This window comes from Chinchilla lanigera, unplaced genomic scaffold (assembly GCF_000276665.1).
Source record: "Chinchilla lanigera isolate Chin_1 unplaced genomic scaffold, ChiLan1.0 scaffold00116, whole genome shotgun sequence".
Taxonomy (NCBI): domain Eukaryota; kingdom Metazoa; phylum Chordata; class Mammalia; order Rodentia; family Chinchillidae; genus Chinchilla; species Chinchilla lanigera.
Genome location: NW_004955517.1, coordinates 1953748 through 1980555, shown reverse-complemented (window position 1 = coordinate 1980555; position 26808 = coordinate 1953748). Strand labels below are relative to the sequence as shown.

The 26808-nt window shown below is 49.0% G+C and overlaps 1 protein-coding gene across 1 annotated transcript in view; it reads left to right on the top strand.

Annotated features, from left to right (window-relative positions):
- Nucleotides 1–127: 127 nt before the first annotated feature.
- The window catches only part of Atxn7 (ataxin 7), a gene marked incomplete at its 5' end in the record, with an annotated part of 83379 nt that continues 56698 nt past the window's right edge, over nt 128–26808 (top strand). Inside the window, 1 exon segment of the mRNA XM_013506935.1 lies at nt 128–196. Coding sequence (XP_013362389.1) covers nt 128–196 — 69 coding nt within the window.

The window sequence follows — 26808 nt, the reverse complement described above, 5'->3', positions numbered from 1 at the left end:
CGCCCCGCCCGCCGGCCCGCCGGGCTGCGCAGCGAGGAGGGCCCGCACCTCGCCGGTGCGTGCGTGAGCCGCGTCGCGCGGCCACTGACCTGCCTCTCCCCTCCTCCTGTGTGTGTGTGTCTCCTAGGGCCCGAGTTGGACGAAAGTTTGAAGGAGTTTGGGAAAAACCGCGAAGTCATGGGGCTCTGTCGGGAAGGTGAGTGCGGTCCCCCGAAGGAGCTGCTGCAGACCCGGGAGGCGCCCCCGCTGCCTTCGCGCGGGCAGGAGCGCGCGCCCGCCCTGCCGCCCGCGCCCCGGGATGCCGCCCGCCGCGGGCGCCGCGCTCCCGGACGGCCTGTGCCTCTTCGCAGCTTGCCGTGATTGGAGCTGGCCGGACCCTTCCTTCCGGGGAGGCCCGGCCGGGGGCAGAGCGCGAGCAGTGGCGGGGAGTTTAACCTCGGTCCTTGTCCTCCGGCCCCTCACGAGGGCGCGAGCGGAGGAAGGAGTTCCCAGCGTGAGCGGGCATTTCCGCAGTGCTGGGGGGCGGGCGCAGGGGGTGGAAACGCTGCCACCTGGAATTTTCTTCTGGAAATCAGATGAAGTTCGAACTTGGAAAAAGATGAAGTCTGTCCCTATCACCTGATTCTGTTTGAGTCAAGGTACAAGTGTGAGGTGCTACCAAAGAAGTGACTTAAGGAGGGCTGCAGTTGATCAGAGTTTTTTGTTAGCTGCACGATACGGAAGAAAAGAAAAAAGCCAGAGTTAATGTGAGGAGGCAGGCCTGTACTGACCATTGTCGGCGGAATCCGAATCTACTTGGTGAGCTCTAAACTGGTCGGAAGCTGTAGAGAGGTGTGCGTAGCTGGAGGTGTACCTCCACGTGAAAGTTCAGGAATCTGGACACTGGCGGACTGGGCCTTCTCCTCTCCGAGTGGTCAGCCTTTGCTTCCTGCTGCCTGCCCCGGGGCCGGGCACACTGCTCAGGAAGAGCAAGCCCTCCGATGGGGGTCGGTGACAAAACCCTGCCTTCAGAGTGGGTGCGGCTTCGGCCGCTGGGAAGGTCTTGAGCGCTGGCCCGCCGCGTCTCTCCGCAGTCGTTCTTGTTTTTAGCACCTGTCTTTTCTTCACTTTCACTGCTTTGGTTTTCGTAATTGGCCACCCAGCCTCTGGGCCCTGTGGGGAGACGCGGGCCTGGTGGCCGTCCTCTGGAGCGTGCCCCTGGGACGGTTTGGGGAAGGGGTTGATTTTCAAATTGAGAGTTGCTGTTGGAGGGCAAAGGAAAGAGGGAGAGAAGGCATGGGATGTGTTGGCGATGTTGCAATAGGAAAAATCAGTTGTTAGTCCGGTTTTAGTGCTGAATTGGCAGCCTGCCTGGGCTTAAAAAATTAAAATCACTAGGTGGCAGCTCTCCTGGGAGGCCCTTGGGGTAGAGCTTTAGAGGACCTGAACCTCTCTTGTTCTTAGCTTCCATTCTGTGGGTGTGGATGTATCTCCCATGAAGGGTTTCTAAATCGGTCTGAAAACAGGGTGCTAATTATTGGTAATTCCTCCGTAGAGGATGAGTAAGTGTCTTCGTGTTTCTCTGAGTGCTTTGATCTGGATGGAGGCTGAACCGGGTTTAGGGCCTGGACCCCGGAATGCCCCGCTGGTTTCCTGCGGTTGGGATGCCTTCCTCCGCAGGGTTTCCGCGGACCCGAGACTCCTCGCTATACCCTCTTGAGGTGCGAAACGCTGTGCGTGTGGCCGTGTGTGCTCCGAGCCACCGCATGATCAGTGTTTGTTAGGGTCGCGGTGTCTGTTCGAAGCTGCTCTCACCATTTAAATGGTGCTTAGCGGCCACACTGGCTGGAGCTGCCACTCCCTTGCCTGTTTCCAGTAGATGCAGAAGTTTTCATTCATCCAGTTTTTCAATTATTTGTGACTTTATGATTTGGGGGGTGTAATTTAAAATTCGAAGCTTGAGGGATTCCCTCCTAAGATGGACCTTTATGTTCTCTTAACACATAATCCCATGTCAGGCTGCTTTAGGAATGAAATGAGACTTAATATTGTCAGAACTTACTGGGTTTATCTGTTGTGTTTGATTAGAATTATCTCCTGCTAAGAAAAGATGTCTCAGTATTAACTCATTCGGCCTGACTGTGTTTAATTGAGAAATACGTCGATTCGTTGGTTAGATGAAGGAAGCGCTGAGAAGGAGAAGCTCCATCAGAGAGTATCTCTAGCCGTGTGCGCCCAGCTCCTTCCGTTCTCCAGGTCCTGATCCCGGCCTTGGGTCGGGAAACGTGGGTGTGAGAGAAAGGGGCTTAACTTTGCTTAACTTACTGACTTCCTCTCTCTGAGTGTCACTTTTCTTATTTGTAAAAGGAGATAATACCTGTTTCCCAGGTTATTGTAAGGGTTTGAATTAAATTAGATGACACAGGTCTTCTTTTTAGCTCTTTTAACTGCTGATAATCTTACACCTGACTTCCTAATTTGCTGTTTATGTGGGTCAAGGTGTTTAACCTGGAACCCAGGAATAGTCTTCCAGGGGTCATAGTGCTCCTGAAGATGTGTACAAAACAACGAGTATGTCTGCCCTCTTTCAGTAGGGTCCACAGCTTCTCCTGGATTTCTCTTCTTCCTGCCTCTCATGATAGTTCAAAAGTTAGACCGTCTTCTCTCTTCTTTCTTTTTTTTTTCTTTTCTTTTTCTCTTGTAATTAACGATGGCCAAATCCTTTCATGGCAAGCCTGCCCAAGGGCTAATGTTGTGGAAGAAATTTGAGACTATGAATTTAGCTGGAAGTGAGATTATTTGTAGTTTCCCTCCTATCTCACCCCTCTTCTTCCTTTTACCATAGGTAGACAGATGTAATGATAAAATTGCAGTTATCGTTCAGAGATTAGCCTGTTGTTCATCAGCATTCTCATTTTTACTGCCCTGTTTATTGCCCTATACTTTTGTAATACTGATAACTGCAATTGATTTTGGTGGAAAAAAATTGATAGTACATTTTAATGTTTTTTGAAGTGAGTGAAGTCGAGACAAAAGTGACCCTTTTTCCTAAGATGATCTGTGAAATTCTGGACTTTCACAAATTGTGTATTTGTATATAACAAATTACTGTTTGGACAGAATGGCTATGAAGAACTGATTAGGGTGTTCATATTAATGCTTGAACATGTAAGGATCTTTTCAAAATGTAAACATTAAGTGCGTTAATTTCATAGCAAAATTGCAAGTACAATATGGTGTCATCAGGAGAGTCAAAATGGGGTTGGAAGAACGGCATTTCCTTCGGGACGCCGTCGCGAGCTTGTCCTCACTGGACCAGTGAGTCCTGGCTCGGTCCTGTGTCGTCTGCCCCACACTCTGTTACTTGGAAGCATGCCCCACACATCAGCATTGCTGTTGAGTTTCTTCTCTCTGCTTGTGTGGACTTCCTGTTGTGTGATAGCAGAGTACCCTAAACCGTTCTTCCCTCTGCCCAGTCACCGTTTGAGCGTGTGCTGTGTGATGGCTCCTCTAGAGTGTCTGTTTTCTGAGGGCACCTCACTGTTGATAAAGACATGTTCAGCCCTGCAGTTTGTGCTCACTAATACTTGCTCAAAAAAAATGAATGAATTGGGCTACTAGGAGATAGAACTGAGTCACTGTGAGGTGAGTGGTTCTGATGACCAACTTTCCGTTGTATTATGACTCTAAAAATAGAAGCCATCTCTACTCTGTGCGTTGGGGGGTGCAAAAGGCTGTTTCTCAGCGCTTCCTGTTCCTCTGCTGGCTTTAGTGCTCTGTTTACACTCCGCAGCAAGGGTGAGTGAAGGCAGGACAGTACCTCTTAGTAGCTCTAATACCCATACTTGATGACGGGTGATTTCCCTGTCAGAATAACAGGGATATAGTTGATCTGGGGTAAGATGGGAAGGAGGTGGGTAGACACCTACAGGGTGCTGTAGTCATTTTGTTTTTGTTTTTAAAGATAGTCCAGCGAGGTGGGTAGCCTCAACATAGACTGAGTCCATACAGAGGAGACAAATGGTTCATAGCTGACTCAACACAGATAGGGTGTTGGTGTACTACACTACAGACCCCCGATAACACTACCTTATAGACTCTTTCTCTTTGTTCTTCTCTAGGGTTTCTCTTACCTGCTTTCTTGTGGACAGTGTGAAACGTGAAAGTAGAGAAAATGTTTTCAAACAGGCCCGCTTGTTACCATCTCGCTGCTTAGATGACCAGTGAGTCCTGGCTCAGTCCTGTGTCGTCTGCCCCACACTCTGTTACTTGGAAGCATGCCCCACACATCAGCATTTCTTTTGATTTCCTTTCTTCTGCTTGCGTGGACTTGCACTCTCATCACGTAAAGGAAGCCTAGCTGTGCGCCATGCTTGCCTTTGCCTTGAGGCCTGAGAGGCCTTGTCTCTGACCTTCTTGTGGGTGTACGTGTGTTCTGCAGTGGCACTGCTTGCAGGCTGCCTCCGTCCTAAGCAGACATTAAAACCAGGCCTCCTCTAGGGATCAGTAAGATCCTGTCCCCTGCCTGGGATCCCCACATGGGGTGGGGGGGGTGTTTGTGAATGCACCTTTAAGGAACGGATAGGTGTTTGGCTTGCAGGTTGCCACCCTTGAAAACCACCTCTGTAGCTGAGTTTCAGTGCTGCAGTGACAGCAGGCAGTGTTCTGGGTGACAGCTCACAGGTGGTCTCCTACCTGTGAGGTCTGCAGTAGCCCACAGGAGAAAGGAGTGCTGCAGATCCACGCAGACGTTCTTGTGCACGGGAGTCTTTCTCCTGTCGCAGCACCTTAGAAACTAACTGCAGTGTGTACAGGGCATATCCTGCCTCGGCCCAGTGAGTAATGATTTTTTACATTACTGAATGGTTGAAATCAAAACTCAGATTCCAAGACACATGAAAAGTGTGAAGTTCAAGTGCCAGTGCCCCTGAGTTAAACTGTGGTAGGACGTAGCCACGGTCATTCATTTACTCGCTTGTTGATGGCTGCTTTTTCCCCGTGTGTGGCAGAGAGACCGTACAACCCACCAGCTTCTGGAGAAATCTGCAGCCCCAGTTTTAATGAGTTCCTTTGTTAATGAAAGGAGGCACATTCTGCTAAACAGGATTCTGGTATTCCTAAAACCTTCTTTTTTTTTTTCTTAAACCTTGTGTTTGGAGGTGGAATCCAGTGTTAAACCGAGAGTTCATTCACTCTGAAGTAGCTGTAAGGAAACATGTTGAGCTACAAGGAAATACATAGAGAAGGAAATGATGGCGCCTAAGAACATCGCGCTCACCCGCTTTTATCACTCATTGCCACCTGTTTCTAAGGCACATGCCTGCTTCAGGGCAATTCCCACGTCAAACACCAGCAGAACTTTACTGCCTCAGTTTCCAAGAGTCTTGGACCATGAGGGTGGTGCTTAGGTTCTGTCAAGCCTCAGTACGGTTCCTAAACGGGAGGAAGAGTCTGGGTCTTTTGTACGATTTTCACTCGAATTCTTGAAAACCTCTGCCTTGAGTTGGCTTAGAACGGCCAAAGTCTTGTTTGAGGTCTTGGGAGTTATAGGAATGATTCAGCAGAAAACAAATCTGTATTTTGATTGAAGAAGGCAGGTGATATTCTTAGGCCCCATGACCTTATGATTTCGTACTTCCTAAAAAGTGCAGCACCTGGCACGGCCGTGCTGATCCTGAATGCGTGAGGCTTCACAGTTTATGCACGTGTTGCCCACAGTGGGGTGAGGTTCCCTGTCTACACCTTGTTCAGGTTTGAAGGGGTCAGGAGGGAAGCGTGAGGGGCTACTGCATCGTTGTGGTGTGTGACCTGCATGTGACGTGGCTCGTTTCTTCTTCATGGAGACATCCTTCCTGATGTCTGGGTCTCACCATGTTCCCGTACATACTTGGGAAACTCCAGTTTGGTAAATACTTTTACTCTGGGCTACCACGTTTTACCTTACGTACTTTTCTCAGTAATACTGTTGTCTGGACACCACCCATTCGGTCTTACAGGTAAAGAAACTGAGGCCCAGAAAAATGTGGTAACCCGCCAAGATCACAAAGCATGTCAGAGGCCTTGAAACTCAGATATCCCTAAGCCCACAGCCACGTGCTTAAGTATGTCCTGTGCCTATCCATTCGAGAATGTGTGCCCACTTTTCATGAGCTGGAACAGCTTACCCTAATCTTTGTATCTAGAACTACTAACCTTCACTAAAAGCAGATTTTTTTAAGATAGCAGAGCCTTTTCCTTACTGTGCTTTACACTGGTCTCTGTGTTGTGTTTAGTTGTTCTTTTATAACATCTTTTCTTTAGGTAGGGGGAGGAGGGTGTTCCATTTGCATTAGCAATAATTGACTTTAAAAAAAAAGATTAAATGAAAGCTAAGGTTGCAGCAGATAGCAAACAGTCATCTGGGATTTGTGCTATTTTAAAAAAATCCTTTAAAAAGGGAGAAGTGAAATTTCACTATTTAAATAGCATTCAGTACAAGATTGCTTTTAATCACATTGATATTCAAAGTTTATAGCAGTAATTCTAAAATGTGCCCCTCTGATTATTAAAGTACTTTCTGATTGAAGTTCTAAGGAGAACAGGAAGCCGTTACTAGACTTAACAGTTGGAGTTACTCTACTTTTGAGAGAAAGGCAAAGGGTTACATTTATATTCATCCTGTGCAGCGGGAATTATTATAAATGAGCAATGGAAAGAAGAGAATGATTTTTGCATTTCAGCCACGTGTAACATAAAACTAGATTTAGTGTTATTGTTCCTCTTTGTTATAAAGGCCTTGCTAACATGAAATGTTTTTTATCTTATATGTCAGCATATGGTAAGGAAGAAGTAATAGTTCATTATCAATTAGATTCACAGTCTTGGAACAGAAAGTATTCCTTTCCCAGGTTTTACAGATGTTTTCCATAATCATAAACTCCAATGAAAACTGGAGTTTTTTCCTACTGTAGTTGGGGACAGGGGGAGGGGGAGGGGAATGCTTTAACCAGTGGCTCTAAGGCTTTATATTTCAAAGTAAGAAGTTTCAGAAATGATTGAGGGACTCCAGCCAGAGTAGACAGCACTTGAGGTGGGCGTGGTGGCGCATGCCTGTAATCCTAGTACTGGAGGCTGAGGCAGGAGGATCACTGCCAATTTGAGGCAAGCCTGGGCTACATAGTAGTTCAAGGCTGGTCTAAACTACATAGCAAGACTCTGCCTCAAAAACAAAACAAAACAACAACAACAAAATGAGACCTGTTTGGGAATAAAAGACAATACTTTAACTTTGAAAAATATTTAGCTTTAGGAAATTCTGATTGCGTTGTCTTTTTTGTTTTTAATTTTATTACGGGCTTCTCAGAAATGAGTGTCTCTTTTGACGTTTGGGAACTACAGTGGCAAGTCTTGTCTCCAGAAGTGTGTCCAGGGCTTCCCCACTCCACCCCCCATTTCTCTGTGCCGCTAGTTACGCAGAAAAGAGATGCCAGATGGCAGGTTTACAGAAGTCACCTTAAACAGGCAGTAGGAAGGACTGCATTCTAGAATTAAATCTAGTTAAATCTCATTTCAACTAGGTGAGTGACTTAAAAGAAATCCTCTGGCTGTGCAGAGCCTCGGTTGACATAAATGGAGTAATAGTAATGCCTGCTGGTGGTTGGGAGGGTGACAGACACAGGACAGGGTGTGGTGACTGAAGACACCGTCTGTCATAAGACGTCAGTAACCACGTGACCCTGCCGGGCAGTCAGGGGAGCACAGCAGCGCGCACGGGCTCTCCTCTAGCAGGTGAGGAGGGAACCTGCGGATGCCCAGGACCAGAGTATGGCAGATAAAGCCAAGGGCCACGCTGCCGGACTGTGGTAAACACGAGAAGTGAGGGTGTTGGTTTTTACTTCCTCCTCTAACCATCTCTTGGCTTGCAGAGAGAAGCCCCGTGTGGGTATTATTCTATATTTGTGCTGAGTTGTATTTGCTCCTCTTTTGGAAGCTTTTAGTTTGTTCATCTTTAGGCTTCTTCCTGTGGTTTTCAGACCTCTCTTTCTGGGGAGGAAAGGCAAATTATAAGCAGCAGAATAAAGTCATCCTCACTAAGTTGGAAAATGCATCAGGGAGAGAAGTGTACATGATTTTATGTATATGTGATGTAGTCTTGGGGGTTTTGCCTAATGGGGAATTTAGAAAATTGCCTTTTCAGTTCTTGGAAATTTCCATTTTACTTTCAGCAGTTCTCCATTTAAATTACCTTGTTCTCTTTGGACACTGTATAGAAGACTTGTTTTAATGGAAAAAGTTATCGTTATAACTATAGAAGTTGATACATGCTCATCATTGTAGAGATTTTCTTACAATGGAAGTATGAAACATGAAAACCATCGTTGTTTGCAATCCCACTCTGAGCCAGTTTGAAGTCTCCAGTTGCAGGATCTGGACGGGGGCAGCTCACTTTGGGTCAGAGGACCATGCGGCGGCTAGGCACCGCGGAGCTCCCAACCTGGCTGTGCTCCTTTCCGACAAGGTCCAGGTCCTGCCCTGCAGCAGATCCCTAAGATACCTCGCTCAGTGTGATTACTGCCTGCAGAATCTTTGGGCTGTCTTGCCTTAACTTCATTCGTGTAGCTTTTATCCCACCAGCGTTTGACAGGAAGTTCTCTGGGCCTCATGCTGTGCGAGAAGCTGAGAGCAGAACAGCAAACCCAGTGAGAAGGCCCAGGCCGAGCCCCCAGCCAGGACGTTGGTCAGCACATATTTATGGAGTTACCCACGAAGTGCCAGGCTTTCAGATGGGTGTTGGAGATAGAATAACACAAGTTAGACAGGGCCCTGCCCTCATGACATGAGACGTAGTAAATACACAGACATTTTGAAGGACTGTGGAGTGCCGTAAAATCAATAAAGTGGCCTGCTGAGTTAGGGTAGGCGTCAGGCTAACCTGGTTAAGGGGCACTCTCTCGGGGTCTCAGTGCGTGAGCGTGACTTAGAATGACGAAAGCAGCCGTGGATCGTCTGAGAGAGGCATGAGGAGAGGGGTGGGAGCGAGGCTGAGCCCTCAGATCCCAAAGGCCTGGGTGAGAATTTGGGGAGAAGGGGTCGGGCAGCAGGAGCGCGGCCTCCTCCAGCTTGTGCCCGGCACCGGCCGCTCTGTCGCGTGGTGTGTGGACTGGAGGTGGAGGTCCCGTCTGCCGCGGGGGGGGGGGGCAGCGGCAGCACAGAGGTGCCCTGTGCACAGTGCTTAGTAAGTATTGCACGTGTGGGGGAGAAAGATAAGAATTGGGACTCCAGGCGTGAGCAGCTGAACAGCATCTGTGGATGGGCTGAGGGCCAGCGAAGGATGTGCTAGGTTCAGCGTCAAGAACTCTGCTTCCCTCACACTGTTGGCGTTGCTGGGCGTGGTGTGCACCTGCGGAGCCTGGCCGTGGCCGAAGGTCTGGAGCCTGGGGAGCGGCTGGGCAGGAGCTGCGGGGTCCCTCTGCGTCATCAGCAGACAGAGGGCACGGGGTACTGGGACTAGGTTTGTTCCCCTGCGTGTGAGTGTTAAGAAGGAATCAGCGCCGAGCGGTGAAGAAGACCGGGGAGGTGGTAGGGAAACGGAGGGTGATGGCGCAGCACGGAAAAGAAGAAGAGAAGGAACACGGAGAGCGCAGGCCGCTGCGACGCGCCCTGTGCGGCAGGGTGAACCGGCGCGCTGGTCTCGGGCTTGGCAGTGGGTTACTCACGGCCTGCGTCAGGAGAGCGAAGAGGTGGGTGCCACGCAGTGCGGTTCTTGGATCCAGGGCTGAAGTGGACGGCAGGCGTGCACGAGCGGGTGTGGAGAGCACTGTGAAGGGAGCTGCCTTGAGGTGGGGAGATGAGGCGGTGGGAGCAGAGGAGGTGGGGGAGGCTCGGGGAACAACGGGGAGACACTTCCCTCTGTAAGTCTTGTTCGGCAGCGGTAGGGCGTGTTTACCCGCCCCGGGAGTGGTCCGGGAGTGACAAGTAGCCGACCGTGTGTGAGCAGGTGGGTGGTGGCCAGTATCACACCTCGAGTTGGCAGCAGATGGCCGGCCAGCCCCACGGTCTGGACGCTTGAGGTGCCTCTTCCCCTGCTCGCAGTTGCGGAGAGGCGCGGAACTGTGGGAGAAGGTGGTTCTCCGCTTGGCAAAGGGCAGGTGGAAGGCCGTCAGGCGAGAGGGTAGGAGCAGGAATACTGTCTTCTCATATTTTCTGGTGCCTCCCTGGGGAGAGAGCCATGGAAGCAAGTAGTCGGACATCCTGCGGAGGCTTCCGAGTGCACTTGGTAGAAAATCCTGCCTCCTTGGCGAGGTTGAGGGGCCCGGGGTGGTGAGGCATGCCCTCTGAGCACCGCGCGGGAGCAGAGGAAAAGCCAGCCTGGGGCGAAAGCCGCTTCTGAGGGGAGCTTCTGCGGGGAGCCCGGGAGGGGGGCCTGGAGGCCGTCAGCCGGGAAGCCCATGCGGCCCGGGGAGAAGGGAGGTGTGGTGAGCCTGCGGCATCGCTGCCTGGCAGCAGTGTGCATCGCAAGGAGGAGTGCCTAAACCAGAACGGGAGGCCCGCGGGTGTGTGGCCCCCTCCTCAGTGTGGAAGGCGAGCTTCTAGGTGCACAGTGATAAGCTGAGGATGTAAGATTTGTAAAATACATCTGTAAAACCTGGAATGGATCGGTTCCCCAAGCAGAACCCTGTAATGCTTCGTAATGGTTCACTCAGTCGGTGTGTGTTTACTGTGCCCTGTTCCACGCTGGGCATTGTCCTGATCTCAGAGCAGCAGCCAGCACCACTGTCTCAGAGAGCCTCTGTCTCGGGGAGGGTGGACAGGATTTTTAAAACTGAAAAACGTATATTTTGTTTGTTTTGTTTTTCTGAGACAGAGTCTTGCTGTATAGTTCAGGCTGCCCCTGAACTAACTACATAGCCCAGGCTGGCATTCAACTTGTGGCAGTCCTCCTGCCTCAGCCTCCCAAGTGCTGGGATTACAGGCATTCACCACCAGGCCCGGCTAAAATACGTATTTTAGAGGATGCTAGAGTGAAAAGAGAAAGATAAAATGTGGGGATTGGTATTTAGAATGTGAAGCCCAGCACAGTGGCATATGCCTGTAATCCCAGCACTCTGGGTGGCTGGGTGGGGGATCAGCAAGTTCTAACCCACCTAGACCATGTAATCAAACAGTCTCAAAATACAAAGGCCCAGGGATGTAGTTCATTGTGCAGGCCCTGGGTTAGATCCTAATATTGAAAAATACGAATATAAAATGGGTGTAAAAGCCTTTTCTGAGCCAAGACTTGTGGGATGTGTAAGCCATTGGTGTATCAGAACTGGGTTTAGAGGAGGAGGGCCTTCTGGGTTTGCAAAACAGCAGGGGGCTGGGGAAGGGGGTGTTGCAGTACAGGAGGTCAGATGCTGAAGGTTAGGAGTGAGTTGGGAGGGGCTGGGGCTGAAGCACCCTGAGTGTTCGCAGCACTCTCCCTCCTCTGAAGGTGGAGGCTCAGCAGGGTTGTGCCTAGTTAGCACTTGGATTGGAGGAGTGGGTTGGCACGACACAGGCCTTTGTTGTGGGCCTGTGGGCCTAGTTGGTGTGGCCCCTGGCGGCTCTCAACCTCGTCACCTGCGCTTTGCTCTGCCTGCCATGATGAGGCACAGTGGCTCCCCTCTGGTCCCTCCAGCGCACTGGGATTTTTCCCACGTCCAGACTCCTGCATCTGCTGGTCTTGGGGCAGCTGCTGCTTCTGCTGCCTCCATTCCTTCCTCATTGGCTTTCATCATGCTGTAAGGTGTAAGGTAGGTGCATTTTATTTTCAACCCAGGGCCGTTTTACTATACTACATCCTCTGATCCTTTTTTTATTTTTATTTTGAGCAAAGGTCTCACTGCTTTGCTAAATAGCCCAGGCTGGGCTTGAATTTGGGATCCTCCTGCCTCAGCCTCCCAGAGGGCTGTGATTACAGGAGTGAACCATCACACCTAGCTAAGTGGCACCTTTTAAAATTGTGTGTGTCTATGTGTATTTTTAAAACCTTTATAGAAATTGTCCATTACTACCTGATGTCAGTACAGAACAAGCCAGTTTTTGATAAAATGTTTGTTATTGTCAGATCTAGGGTATAAATCCCAGGGAGAAGGAATTCATAGTAAGTTGTCACATGGGGCTTAGAATAAACTCACAAAATTGTCCTGAAGGAGAAAAATAGTATGGGCCGTAATAATCTTTACTGCAGTAGTGTTCCGTCTCCCGCTGGTTGGAGACGAAGTGCTGTCCGTCTCTGTCTCCAGGGCTCTCGCACGCGTGTGTGTTGCCTATCTGTCTGCAGTACACGTAACTGCGCTCGTCCTGGGGCATTGACAGCTGTACTTACTGCATCTTAGTCGCTTCGCGCCCTCCTTGCCTTCCCACCTTCCTCCTCCCTCGGGCCCCTCCCCGGCTCTGCGAAGCCCGCCTCCCTGCTTCCTCTCAGCTGTCTTTCAGTTTGCTCTTCGTTTACTTGTATTTGGGGATTTGATTGAGTAACAGTATGCTGTGAAGAGAGGAATGGTTTTGGTTTTGGAATAACTAGTTATGTGCAAATAAAAGACAGTGTGTGTGAATCCGTCTTACATCACTGGGGTTTCTTTCCCAAGATAAACTCTGTGCTTCTTTTCAGTCTCTGAATACGATGCTTATTTTCTCTCTTCCCTTTATTCTGGATTCTAGGCCTGTTTCTCTCCACTCTGCGGAACAGCTATACTGGAGAGTACTGGAGATTTTATGTGCCACAGTTTCTGCTCCTCTTGTCCCAGCCTCATGTCTGATGAGCTTTTCATTGCTAACTGGCAGCTGCAATGGCTGTCTCTTCAAAAGAGCTTGTGTTTGGTAGATGTTTTCTTAAAAGCGGATGGCTGTTGCTGAAAATAATCTCTGCTGTGTGAGTTTATATTCTATCCATGCATCATATTCTCACTATAGCAGTAGTTATACCAGGGTAATAAATAAAACAATTTCTTTCTCATTAAGTCCCTGTTAAATCTTTGTCACCAAGATCCTTTATTTTGGTCCTCACTAGTAATGCTGAAGGAAAATAAATATAGGCTTTTGACAGATGACATTTAAAAATTAGGGCAATATGACAAATCCCAATAGCTATATGGATTGCATACCCATTTTATTTGAGTAGGAAATGGTTGAAAAAATAAGAATTTGAAAAAGTAAGCAGGAAGTAGCTAGTAAAAAATAGCTGCTATTTGTGAGGGGCTCTTGGGATAGGATTTTTTGGATAAGTGTAGCAAGTGTAACCTGGAGAGCAGCTTAAAGTGAAGGCAGTTGCTTGGTGGATGCTTTAGGGACAAGCAGTCATAGTGAAGTTCTTGGGGAGAGTGGGTGAGATTGTTTCGGGCCTTCAGACCTAGCAGTCTGTGGTTGGGGTGTGTTACGTTAGGCCATGAAAAGATCTGCCTAAAATTCACTGTGTGCGTAATTTATAGAACACACAGTGGAGATGCGGCTCACTCTCCAAAGCAGATCATCATAGTTTGTTGAGAAGGATATAAACAGTTAGAAATTTCTTAGACATAATGAGTAGCGTGTGCCACTGATTACTCGTAACAGTGTCTTCAATGGGAAATCAACACAATGAATGCAGCCCTGTATAATAATGTGCAGAGATCATTGTAATCCAGTTTTTTTTCCTGTATTGCAGATCACATCCAGATGCAGTCTGCCACCAAGCTATATCCCAGCCCCTTTTATTTATTTATTTTTAAATTTTGAGACAGCATCTCACCAAGTTGCCCAGGCTAGCTTTGAACATGTGATTTTCCTGCCTCAGCCTCCCAAGGAGCTGGATTATGGGCATGCATCGCATACCTGGCAGGACTTTTCTTTTAGTCACTCATGAAGCCGTGTAGGGTTGATACTGAGTAGCTCCGTAGATTACCCTGACCCTTCGTTCTTGTATTCGCATCTCTGCGTACCCCTGCGGCAGTGCTGTCGCAAAGAGAAATAGGCTAAGGCAACCGCAGCAAGACAGAAGTTTTCCTCCCTGCATCATCGCGGGTTCCTTTTCTTGGCCGGGGCGTGCCACGGGACTGTAGCCTTACTGCATGCGGCACAGCTGGCGTGGGCCTGAGGGAGCGTGTCAAGGCCCCTCCCACGAGCGCTTCCGGGTGGGCCTGGCTCAGCACACGGGGTCACGCTGCGTGTTGTCAGCAGGTGGCTGAGGCCCCGCCCTGAGCTAGCTGTTCAGCAGCCCCTGGCAGGAGTCTGGGGTTTTGAAATGGTTATGGCCAAATTGGACGTAATTTAGGGTGTTTTCTTTTTACATAAAAGATAGCTGTTAATGTCTGTATTAATAGTGCTGCAGTAGTGCTGTTGGCTGAGAAGTCAGTGCATGGCTTCCTTAAAACCTAGCAGCTCTGTGGAGGGTAGCTTTTCCTTCTAACAGAAGATAGTTTCTGTTTTTGTGCCTAAATCCTCAAGAAATTGTAAGTGCTGTCAGCTTGAAGAAAAGGGAATCGGAGCCAGTAGGGAGTGCCCTGCCCGTGGTGGGCCTGGCACCATCACTGAGTCTTCTGCCCTGATGTCCTTGTGGTAGGACCCCTATGTGAAGTCACTCTGCAGCCTTCCTTGGAAGGCCATGGCCATGTCTGGGTGCTCTCTGATCAAGAGAGCAATCCAGGAATAGCTCCTGGAGCTTTTCACACCCCACAGTATATGATTGATTGAGATATATACAGAGTCCCCCCCCCCAAAAAAAAATGTACACGCACTTCAGGAAAAGAAAAGTATAAGTATTTTAATACTTAGTGAAACATCATGAGATTGATAAAGTGACCTTCGGCCTCTACATGTACAAGAGGTGCTCAGCGTGGTGGCCATGGGCTTCCAGACATTTATCCGTACGGGGAACTGCGTGGGTGAGCTTGGTCATTGAGGTCGCCGCACGAGCATTTTCAGTTACTTCTCTGAGGCCTGGCACTGTAGTGGTTTTCTGTGATATACGATCTACGGTCCCCCCCCATGAGGGTAGCACCATCTCTTAAAAAGACATACTGCTTTTCTTTTCCTAAAGTATATACATTTTTATTGCCATCCCCCGTGTGTGTGTGTGTGTGTGTGTATGCATTTTTTTTTAAATGGTGAGTTCTAACATCCACATACTGCTTAAGGATGGATATTTGCACTGTTTGAAGCTGCTGGCCAGGTGGCTGCCTCTGGGGGGAGTGGGAGGCTGGTACATTGATTTTGTTGAACATGGCTGGTGATTGATCGGCATGTGTGACTGGGAGACTAGAGTAGTGCTGTGTCAGAGAGCTGCTAAAGAACTCAAGCGAGTCATGGGCTAGGTGAGGTGGCCCCTTACAGGTGGAGGCAGTGGAGGATCAAGTACAGATTAGAGCTTATTTCTACTACCGTCACCCAGTAGTGGTGACTCTTGCTGATGGATAGATGGATAGATGGGTAGATGGCAAAAAGCAGAGAAGTGACCCCGAATGGTAACGTATGTACAGGGTTTGTACTCGGTAGCTGTGAGCAGCCGCGTGTAGAGTCTGCTTGTGCTGTGCTGCCTTTGCCTTACAGTGGTGGGAAGGAAGAGCCCCTAAGGTCAGGAGCACGTATGGGCTTGCGTTTGCTGTGGACAGCCAGCCAGAGACCCTGCCTGGGAGGCCACTGCGGACCTGCTCTGTGTCCCTTCCTTGCCGCTTTGCCTGCTCTCCGGAGAGGGCCCGTTACTGCCGGTCCTGTTCCTTTGTTCCCGGCCCTCTGGAGTCTCTTCCGGCTGAGGCAGTCTCTGCCGCCTGCGTTCCCTTTGCATGCCCCTGCTCCTCTGTTTCCTGCTTCAGGGAAGACTCGCATTTGTGCCTTCCGTAATTTAGCGTCTCATCCCGTCAGGTGACTGGGTGACAGATAACTGTAACCGTGGTAAGCCGGTGTGGAAGGACAGAGGAGAAAGGGTGGAAGTGGACATGTGAAGAACTAGCGTGTGGGCTTTTAAATCAGATGTTTTCAGACTGGAGTCATCCCAGCAATCAGAAGGTGTGCAAAAATATTGTCTGAATTTGCACAGAAACAATTTCCCAGAGAGAAAGAATATACCTTTAAGTAGATTTCTGAAGACCTGCATGACCTGAAAGTCTTTTTATAAAATTGTAAGTCTCCATTGTTACTTGATTTGTGTCAAAGCAGGTTTCTTGTTGTTGTTCAAATAATACTGTATTTTTAAAATTTCTTGCTTGGTTTCTAGATTGTTTTGTTTTGGTTATTTAATGCTTTCTCAGCAGTATTTTCTGTAATTTTCATTGGAAGCACATAGTATTCTAGCTATACTAAAGGTTAAGAGTCAGAAGGGGGCCGGCTTGAAAAGGCGGCCGATTTTTGTTAATTTTATGGGAAGCTCTGGGACTAAACGGCTGTTTAGGACAAGTGAGGGGCAGACTGCAGTGCATGGTGTGGCAGCCAAGGTATCTTTTTTTTTTTTTTCCAGTACCGGGAATCAAACTCATGACCTTGCGCTTGCCAGGCAGGCGCTGTGCCGCTGAGCTAAATCCCCAGCCCCCAAGGTATCTTTTTGAAATATGCGTCTAACAATGTCTTGCTCTTGCTTAACTGATTTCCTTGATTCCAGTTGCTTTTAGAAAGCTAAAACCACTTCATGTGGCTGGTGGACAGTGTCTTGTTTAAAGCACAACTCCTCAACTCCTTGGTTTTTCCCTCAAAAAATGCCTCCAGCGCAGGACACGCCCCTCCATGCCTGTGCACGGTGGCTCTTCCCCTGCCCTTTTCTTCTGCCCCTAGCATTGTTGGTTGGTTTGGTTGGCGTGGTTGGTTTGGTTGGTTTGTTTGGTTTGGTTTTACCCCCAACTTCAGCAGTAAGAAAATTCTCTCTTCTCCATTAGGTCTAATTCTTCCAGGCAGTCTTCTGGCCTCTCTAGTGTTGGGTCTACAGCCCCCTGTGTGTGTGTGTGTTGAGCCACAGTGAAATCTTCCCATGTTGTCACAGATAGCTATGGCTAGTTTGTTTGTTTATTTTACTACTGTATGCTTTTATTAATATATTACCTGTGTTTAAACTTGATCTTTAGGAGTGGAGATTCAGTCTGTTGGCACTTTTGGTACTTCCACCAGCAGTGCTAGGGTTGATATACTTTTACAGATTTCTTTGTATTATCAAGGTCTTTGCCTGTTTGCTTTTTAAGTACATTTAAGACAAGTTAAGATGTTACATAAGCACATGGTGCCGAGTGCCCTCCGGAGACTTCCTTGGTAGGCGGTCTCACAGAGGTCTTCGGAGGTGACAGACAGGTGCGTGGATGGCTGCATTTTCTTCCTCTGGGAGGCTGTCTCCGCACAGCACTGTGACGTGCAGGTTCCAGCACTTCTCCTGTGTCTTTCTCTCTCCAGATCTTAGTCTATTGAAATTACAGGTCTTTCCCTACAGAAACTCGGAGCCCTATGATTGGAAAGTGCAGTCCGACCTTGAGAACAGCCGGTGTTGTTAAAGGAAGCATTAACTGTCCACTTCCGGTTATAATACTGTTCTGTGTCTCAGGGTATCCGGGTGGCTCGGACATGCTCCCTTAACCCTTACGAAGTCTACAGCACGGTTTTCCCACCTTGTGGATATTCTTCATTTACTCAGCAAGCCGTGACCTCGGTGTCAAAGGCAAAAGCTGTTTTGTTCTTTCAGGACAGTCCATGATGACGGAACAGTTCATCTCATAACCGGATTTGGGGGAGATAAGGAATAGAATGTTAAGCAATTGTTGTCTTAGCTACTTTTCTTTTACAGAAAAAAAAAAGGAAATAAAATTCTCTATGATTGTGGTAATATCTTCCGCTTCTCCGTTGAACTGGTGTTCTTTCTGGCTATTGAAATAAACCTGTGCACTGTGGTTTAATAGATGACCTTTCATGGAGTGGAAGGAGGGGGACATGGGAGTTCCAGCTGAATGAATAGTAAAGTTGATGCTCACTAGCTGTGAGTGCCTCATGGAGGGAATGGCTAGTTGATTCTTTTCTTTTTTGACTTTTGGAGACAGGGTCTCACTGTGCAGTGCAGGCTGGCCTTGAACTTACTTTGTAGCCCAGGCTGGCCTCAGACTCACAGTGATCCTCCTGCTTCAGCCTCCTAAGTGCTGGAATTACAGACATGTGCCACCACACTTGGCTTGGTTTTTCTTTTATTAGTTTATATTTTATTTATTTTAAGGAGTGACTATAAGTCCCCCCACCCCAAGTGTTTAGAAGTTGTCTGGTTGTGATTCATTCAGAATTCTGTGCTTTAAGTGCTACTGATGTCGTGTTTGTTTTCAAAATCATCAATTGCCTTAACTCCTTTGCAGCAAATTGCCAATGCTATATTGGTACTGAGAGGCCAAAGACTAATTCCTTCAGGAACTGGGGATGTCTGCAAGCCACCCCCTTGTGTCCTGTCCCTTTATGCTTCTCGCCAGCTGGCAGCCTCTCCCCTCCTACGACCTCTTGATTCCTGCCTACTCAGAGGCTATGATTGAGTCTGGCCTCTGGTGCCCCATGTGCCAATGTTTTGCTCCTCCTGGGAAGAACATTCATGGAGGAAAAGAATTGCCTGGTGTTCTGGGGTCTTGGGGGCAGAGGATGTTTTTGTTGGTACGTATAGGAGCCACTCTGAGCAGTAGATGGAGAAATCAGAAAGAAGGCGAGTGTCCTGTTGACACCTCTTTCCCGAGACCAAGATGAAGCCAGGAGGTCACTGGGAAAGAGGTGGGCTTTGTGCGAGGCAGAAAGAGAGTAACTCCGGGTGGGAATTGAGACAGAGAGGCTGGGAGGGGTGTGTCCTGGCCACTCCGTTTTTCAGCTCTTCCTCTCTGGGTCCATGTAATCCCCGAGAGGTCTGCAGCACCTTGGTGTCTGCTGCACGCAGCAGCGTCAGGTCTCCGGCGGGCCTGGGCCCTGTTCCTGCACGCCCCTCCAGCCTGGGCGAGGCATTTAACACTTCGCTGGCGCAGTTTCCTCCACAAGCAGCCGGGTTTGAATTAGCGTCTGGCACGTAGAGCCCTTGTGATGATGCTTTAATGAACGCAGGGTTTCCTGGTCGCAGCACGACTAGCGTTTAGGGCCAGGTAATTCTTTCATTTTGGGGGACCAGCTTCTTTGGTCTCTATCACTGGGTTCCAGTTGTGACAACCAGAAATACCTCTGCACGTCGTCGCCTGTGTTCCCTGGAGGGCAGAATTGCTCCCGCCGAGAGCCACAGCCTCAATATATGGGAAGCCCTGAGCTTAGCACCTGGCGAAGGGAAGTGTGCGGCAGTGTTCGATGTCTGGCAGATGCCCACCAAACACGAGGGGCGTGGTCGACTGTGCCAGTATTCTCTTGCCATGCTGCCACAGAGTGCCGCCTCCTCCTTAGCGGTCCCGTTGTGGAAAGGACATCAGGGATTCCTTCTGTGTTTGTTTGTTTGTTTATTTTGGGTACCTGGAATGGAACTTGAGACCTCGCACTTGCCAGGCAGGCGCTCTGCTGCTGAGCTCTGTCCCTGGCCTCAGGGATTCCTGAGGCACTGCAGTCCCTGAATTTTTGGGGTGGCTACCAGGGGATGTCCTCCTTTCCCCCGTGAGTTTACTGCTCTTGCTCAGTACTTGGCTCCCATGAAAGCCAGAGTAGCTATTGCTCACGGTCTTTGGTTCCAGGACACCCGTTTTCCTCTTGCTTCAGTATGTCTGGAATAAGAACGGCTTATAAACTTCAAGCGTCCCTTCCTTCGCCTCTGTCCTTCCTCCCTCCCTTCCTCCCTTCCCCTCCCCCCTCTGCTTCCTCCCCTCTCTTCCCCCTCATCTCCCCTTGTTGTTGTTCTTCTTCCTTCTTCCCTCCCCAACCCCTTCTCCCTCTCATTTCTCCCTCCTCCCCTTCCCTTCTTCCCCCTGTTCTTCCCCCTCATCCTCCTCTATACTGGGGATGAACCTCAGGGCCTTTGCACTGAAGTGTATTCCCAATATTTTTTTCATTTTTTTGGACAGGGTGTCACTATGCAGTTCAGGCTGTTCTTGAACTCATTATGTAGCCCAGGCTAGCCTTGAACTCACAGTGATCCTCCTGCCTCAGCCTCCTGAGTTCTGGGATATAAGTGTGCACCACGGTGCACAGCTTATTTTTAATTTTGAGAGACGTTCTCCCTAAGTTGCCCAGGCTGGGGTCACACTTTAAATCCTCCTGCTTCAGCCTCCCAGAGTTTGGGGGTTAGAGGTATGTACACTGCTCTTGGCTGAGGGTACTTTCTTAGTTTGCCCCCAAAGCCAACGTTGCCGTACATGTGATGGCAGCTTTCAGACTAAGGAATGCTGTGTTTATGTGAGGCTCTGGGCTTTGCCACAGCGGGCAGAGGTTCCTGCAGCCCCTCCACCTCTGCAGGTACTTGGTGCAGTGCCTCAAACATGCAGCCTCTGTCTTTGGGGCAGCCTGCACTTGCGCGCCGTGACGGTGCCCTTGGCTGTCTGTCCTCTCGCTGCTGAGAACAACCACCGTCTCACGCGGCAGCGCCCTACGGAGAGGCTCCTTGCGCAGCAGTCAGTGTTTCGCCCTCACGGCGGCGTGTTTGAGCGGTTGTTTAACTGCCGCACGCATTTCGCTTAGCATGAAAACCAGTACACACCACAGACTACTGTCCTGGTGCTGACGGTGAAGAGCAGATGTCTCAGACTTTACGTGAGGGGGTTGCATCATAGATGCCTACGCTTGGGCAAGCTATACCGTCCGCTAACAAGAAAGAGAAAAATAGTGTGGCTAATCTGCGCGGTCACGCAGTGCGCGGGAGTGCTCGTGGGCTGCCCTGGAAGTGTGAGGAGCACATCCGCCCGCGTGGAAGCTGCCTGAGGGCAGTCTCAGCCACTCGTCTCCATGTTGGAAGCGACTCAGCAGGCGCCCGGCGGTGAGGAGCGTTGGGCGCTTTTCCTCTGTGTGGTCTCAGTGCCTGCAGGTTTCTCTAGGTACGTGCGCCTTACTTTCCTGTGACTCTGCTGTTTGATTATGTGAGGTTTTTGTTTTCTTGTACCGTAAGGCCCCTGAACACAAATTGTCCACCTCCCCTAGGAGAAGCAGCCTCTGTTCTAACACGGGTGACACAGCTGGCTGTGTGAGACTTCTCTGGTTTGCCTTTGTCTAAGAAGTCGTCAAGAACGACTCTAAGTGTAAACACTAACCAGCTGAGTCCTCTCTCTAAATGGAGCCCACCGTTAAAGCAGAGACGAGAAGCACTGTGCGCAGAGCTGTGACCTCTGCCGTGCGTTAGGTGGGCTTGCGTGGTCCGGCGCTCCGTTTGCAGTACTAGGAACACACTCCGAGCCAGGCTCACAGTGAGCTCGCTGTGGAAGCGCTGGGGTTGGAGGTGGAGAGCCCGTGAGCCTGTCCGACTTTCTCACACACACGTCTGTGTAGGAATAGGGGGCTGACTGCGGTGGGTTCTAGGAAGATATTTGTTGACAGATTAATCTCAGGTTATAATGTAATGTAAGAGATGAAAATCGTCCTGGAGTAGAGTTCGATTTTTCTTACCCGTTGCTTCTGCACAGCCAGCATTTGGCGCATTTGGCTGGTTGGTCGGTTTTCTGATCTGCCTTGTTACTCACTGTTAAGTGTGCTTGCTAATGGTGGGACATCATCACTTCCGCACTTTCGTGAGTGTTCCACAACTCAGACCCATGTAGAGAAAGGCCGCAAGCCCCGTGAAAAGCAGTCTCACGCGGAAGAGTGTTCCTCTCTAGCCCAGTGCGCTTGTTTTTGCTGTGTGCTTGGGTAGGCAGGCTGCCAGAAGACGGGGTACAGACTAATTAACTGCCTGCGGAGATATGGCCATGTCATCCCTGATAACATGGACGTAAATGTGGCCATGTGTTGGCTTGTTTTTCTGAAACAAGGGAGGACAGAAATATGTTCACCAAAATAAAAGGGACAAAAGCTAAGTAGGGGAGGAATCGTGTCTGTTAGTCCCCTGTGTCAGCACATACAGTTCTTTTTTCCAGTTGCCTGTTAGGTACTTCCTGCTGTGCCGAATGTGTGTGTGTGAGGGGGGTGTGAGTTGCTACGTTAGATTTTCTTAAAAAATACTTGAATACTTCGTACTTCAGTGGAACGTACGTAGGTCACCCTCCCACCCACTGCTAAAATTGTCCAGCATAATTTTTTAAATACCACATTATAGGGTAAGTGGGATTTAGCAGGGCAGAGGTGAAGTTTAGGTGGGACTCTGTACAAAATACCTCACTTGAATAGTTTTGCACGGACAAGTATCTTCTTTTATTAGTACATGTTTGCAGCACATAATGATTGTATTCATCGAGTTGGTACATGTGCCTAACGCATCTTAATTCTTTCTGTCTCTTTACCCTCACATACTTCCCAGCTGCATTTTCCCTACCCTGTCTCCTCCCTCCCTCCATCTCTCTTTGCTTTCCCTATTATCCATCTTTTATTTTGCTCTTTGTTTATATTTTGGATTTCTCATAGAGGAGAAACCATGCAATATCTAAACTACATGTCTGTAATTTATTTCACTGAGCATAACACTCTCCAGTGCATGGCCAAGTGCCTTGCAGGAAACATTTTGTAATGTAAGAAGTGGTGTCCATTCTTTAAGACTGAATCTTGTTTCTTGTGTGCCGGTCCCTTGGAGGTGGAACTCAGTGGAGGAAGGAATGAAGCCAGTGACCAGTGACATATTTCAGCTACACGCTGGTTCGGAGCTAGCCGCCAGAGTCAACTAGGTTTAACCTTTAACACCAGCCCCACCTCTTGCCACCCGTGTGATCCTGAGCAAGTTACTTAATCTTTCCGTGCCTGTGTGCTCGTGTGTAAACTGGGGTTAAGAAGTGTACCTGCACCTCAGGGTTGTGAGGGTTGCGCAACCTAAACCTCGTAAAGCACTCAGCCGGCTGTCTGGCCCATTAAGCACTCAAATGTTTGACACGGTGGCTGTTGTTACTGTATTGTGTTTTAAACGTCTGCCTGACCTTTTCCTTTAGAAGCACTCAAAACAAAACAAAACAAATCTGGGGAGAGGTGGGTGTTTAACTTGAGGCATGGGTTGGCATTGTGGCTGCTCCGGGTGTGACCAGCCACGCACATCTGTTTGCGTGTGGCTGTGGAAGCGCGCTGCGAGTGCCGGGTCGGGTGTGTTGGCAGCTTGCTCTGGAAGGACGCAGAGAGGCCGTGAGGGCCGGAGAAGTAGAACTGCGCTAAGCGGATGCGCAGAACTCTCAGGAGCGTGTCGCCCACTAGGTCTTCCGGGCTTTGTTCTATTCTGTTCGGCAGTACTGGTCATTGGACCTAGGGCCTTGCTCCTCTCGAAAGCTCCTGCGTCAGCCTCGCAGAGTACTGAGACATAGGTATGCGTCACTGTGCCTGGTTGGTTTTCCAGTCTTGAAAAAGAAGTGAGCTCCTGAACTAACAGTCAGAACAGCTTGGAGTTTACGTGTTTCTTAGTGGTAATACACTGCACCCAGTCTGTTTCAACAGGAGAAAGACAAAAAAATACTTCGTAATATTAAGAGATTAGGACTCGAATGAGTTAACCAGCAGTTCACATTCCCCTCTTCCGTGTTCCCTCACAAATCTCTGCCCCTTCCAGACCAGAGAAAGGAGCTGTGCAAAGGGGCTTCATGCATAAAATAAGAAAATGAATACAGAATTAAAACACTTCAGCTCGGTATTCAGAAAAGTCAGCGTTAAACTAAAGGAACAATAGGTGGTTCAGGACCTGGACTGGCCTTTTCCCAGCCGGCTGCCCCTGGGTCTGACCGAGTGCTGTCACCTGTGAGCCACTCAGGTATGTATGGAATGAGTGGAGGAGGGAAGGAACCTGATGGATTGGAGTTGTTTTCGCAGGCATCAGTGAGAGCGTTAAATTGACGTGTGTGAGTGCAGCGCGGTCTAGGGAAGATTTATCTTTACTTTTATTTGTAACTTCTATTTAAATCAAGCTGCCTTTGGGGAAAACTAGTTCACTTGAGTGTAAGCACTGAGTAGTTTCAGACGTTTGTGCACAGTTCCCATTCTCGGGACTGTGTTCCTAATTCCTGGTTGACGCTGCGTCGTTGACGCTGAGGGTATGGCTTGCCTTCAGGTCCTGATTTGTGCGTGGTATGGAAGGGATGAAGTTTTAGAACTGGACTTACAGGACACTCGCTTAAAAGTGGGGAGAACCTTCATGATGCTGTCTTTGGTGTCGTCTTGAATGCCTCAGTGGCCTCTGTTCGAGCATCTCCCCTTCGTTCTCAGACCTGGCGTTCTTCCGGGATGTTTTCTCAGAAACTGGTACCACCCATCCAGCCTGTTCTGCAGGAAGGCAAACGGCGTCCTCCTCACCACTCAGCACCTTCGTATGCAGGCCATTACAAGTCCTGTCAACGCTTCCTCCTCACTACCTCCGAATTCTTCCTGTGCCACTTCCGGAGCATCCCCAAGTCCGGAGCTTCCCCAGGTCTCTCGCCTGTGCTGCTGCAGACACCTCCCGACTGGCCTCCCTCTTTCTACATGAGCCACGCATCTCCCTTCTCCACGCTACCATCCAAGCAACCCTAGAAACAACGTGAACGGTCTGATGGTGTTGCTCCTTTAAAGGGCTTCTGCTCAACACTTCTGAGCACCTCTGACGACCTGCCCCTCCATTAAACCAGTGAAAACACCGGGAAGAGTTCTCAAAATCAGTGTTTTCAGGATCCTGAAAATCTACCAAGGCCTACAAGATCTAGTAAGCGTTTACTTAAGAAAAATGGCAGAATCTGTAACTTTAGAAGTGCTGTAGTATTGTATGTGTTTAGCTTTTTTTTGTTGTTGTTTGTTTTTTGTTTTTCTCCGGTACTGGGAATTGAACTCACGACCTTGAGCTTGCCAAGCAGGCGCTGTGCCGCTGATCTAAATCCCCAGCCCCCAGCTCTGTAGTATTGTAATCGACCCTGTTTCAGTCTTCGCTCTCCAGTCCATAGTAATTTTGAAAAGCAGCGACCTCACAATCATGATAATTGTAAAAACCCGCAGACTAGTAGCCACCAGAGAGAACAGAGCAGGCTTCATGCTCCCGCAGAGCTCTGCCCTCAGAGAACTGTCCCTGTGTGAACTGTCGGGTAGTCCCTCAGAAAGCTCCATTCTGAGGACTTACCTGTATGTGGGCTAGCTTGGAGCTTATTCTGTGCCCTGTCCCAAGGATATTTGTCCAGACAAACAAACAGAAAATCAGTAGCAGTTGTTTAACATCATAGCTACCTGAACTAGTAATACCAGTTACAGCTGATGGGAGGACTGACCAAAAACTAAGTAAAAACACTAGGGACAGAGATGTCACTGGGGCTCTGCAGAGTTCCAGCACGTTCCTGGGAGCCTAGAAAAGCACACACATCCCAGAGGGCTCGGTCTCTCACCTTGGCTGGCTCTGAAGAGCTGAGCAAGCAGGAAGGGAAGGCTGAGGCATGCTCCTAAGCTGCCTGCCCCTCCGCGAGCGCTGGGGGACTTAAGGGTTTTCCAGCATTTAAGGAACTCTGTCAAGCAGTTAGCCTTTCACTGTCCTGAGGAGGGACCTGACCGGCCAAACACGACAGAGCGCAGACTTGGCACAAGCAGTGCAGGCCAGTCCCTACACAAGAGTAGGTGCATCGGATTTGTAGACTGGCCGTGTCATACCGTTCGGATTGTCCGGTTTTCAGCAAGAAACAAACAAAGCATCTTCATCCACGGAGGGAGGACAAGATACGCAAAGTGGAGTAAACAAGTCTTCTGTATGTCATTGAAATTAAGGATTTTTAAAAAGTATTAAAATTTCAGGTCTAATGAAATCATGCAGAAACATGTTTTTAAAACCCATTACGTAATCCCCGTTTATTTCTCTTACCTTACCCCTCCCATCCTCCGGTGACCACTGTTCTGCCCTCTGCTTCTGTGAAGTAACCCTCATTAGCTTCTTCTTTTTTTTTTTTTGTTTTTTTTTCCGGTACCGGGAACCGAACTCACGACCTTGCGCTTGCCAGGCAGGCGCTTTGCCGCTGAGCTAAATGCCCAGCCCCAACCCTCGTTAGCTTCTACAGATGGGTGAGGACATGCGGTACTTGTCTGTGCCTAGCTTGTTTCACTTAACGTGACAGCTGGGCAGAGCGCCGCATGCCTGTGCAACCCAGCACTCTACGAGGCTGGGGAAGGGAGATTGTCAGTTCAAGGCCAGCCTCAGCAACTTGGCAAGACAGTGACACCCTGTCTCAAAATTTGGAAAGTTTTTCTGGTTCCATGTGAATTTAGGATTGTTTTCTCTAGTTCTGTGAGGAGTGTTGGTATTTTGACTGGGACTGCATTCAATCTGTATGTCAGTTTTGGAAGTGTGACCATTTTGGCTGTGTTTACTTTTCCTATCAAGGATCAAGGGATTAAGAGAGGCAGAATAGCAAAAAGAATCCCGGGTAGTAAGAGCAAAGCAGGAGACATCACAGTTTTGGACTTAGAGTAGTGTTACAGAGCTGCAGTGATTGGAAACAGCTGGCACTGGTGCAAAAACAGACGGGAGGGTCGGGAACGCAGGGAGGGTGTGGACACAACACAAGCACCTTCCGCTGTCTAGTCTTTGACACGGGACCAAAAACATTCACTGGAGGAAAGAGCCTCTTTGTGAATGGTGCTGGGAAGACTGACTACACTCATGTAGAAGATTGAATCTAGCTAAAAATTCCATTCTCAGGAGAGTGACATCATACCACAATGATGTGTACACGGTCATGTGTGTAGCAGCACAGTTCATAATCACTAAATCTTGGAACCAGCCTGTATGTCCATCAGCGGATGAATGGATAAAGAGAATGTGGCATTTACACACAATGGAGTATTACTCTGCCATAAAGAAAGATAAGCTTGCGTCATTTGTGGGAAAATGGA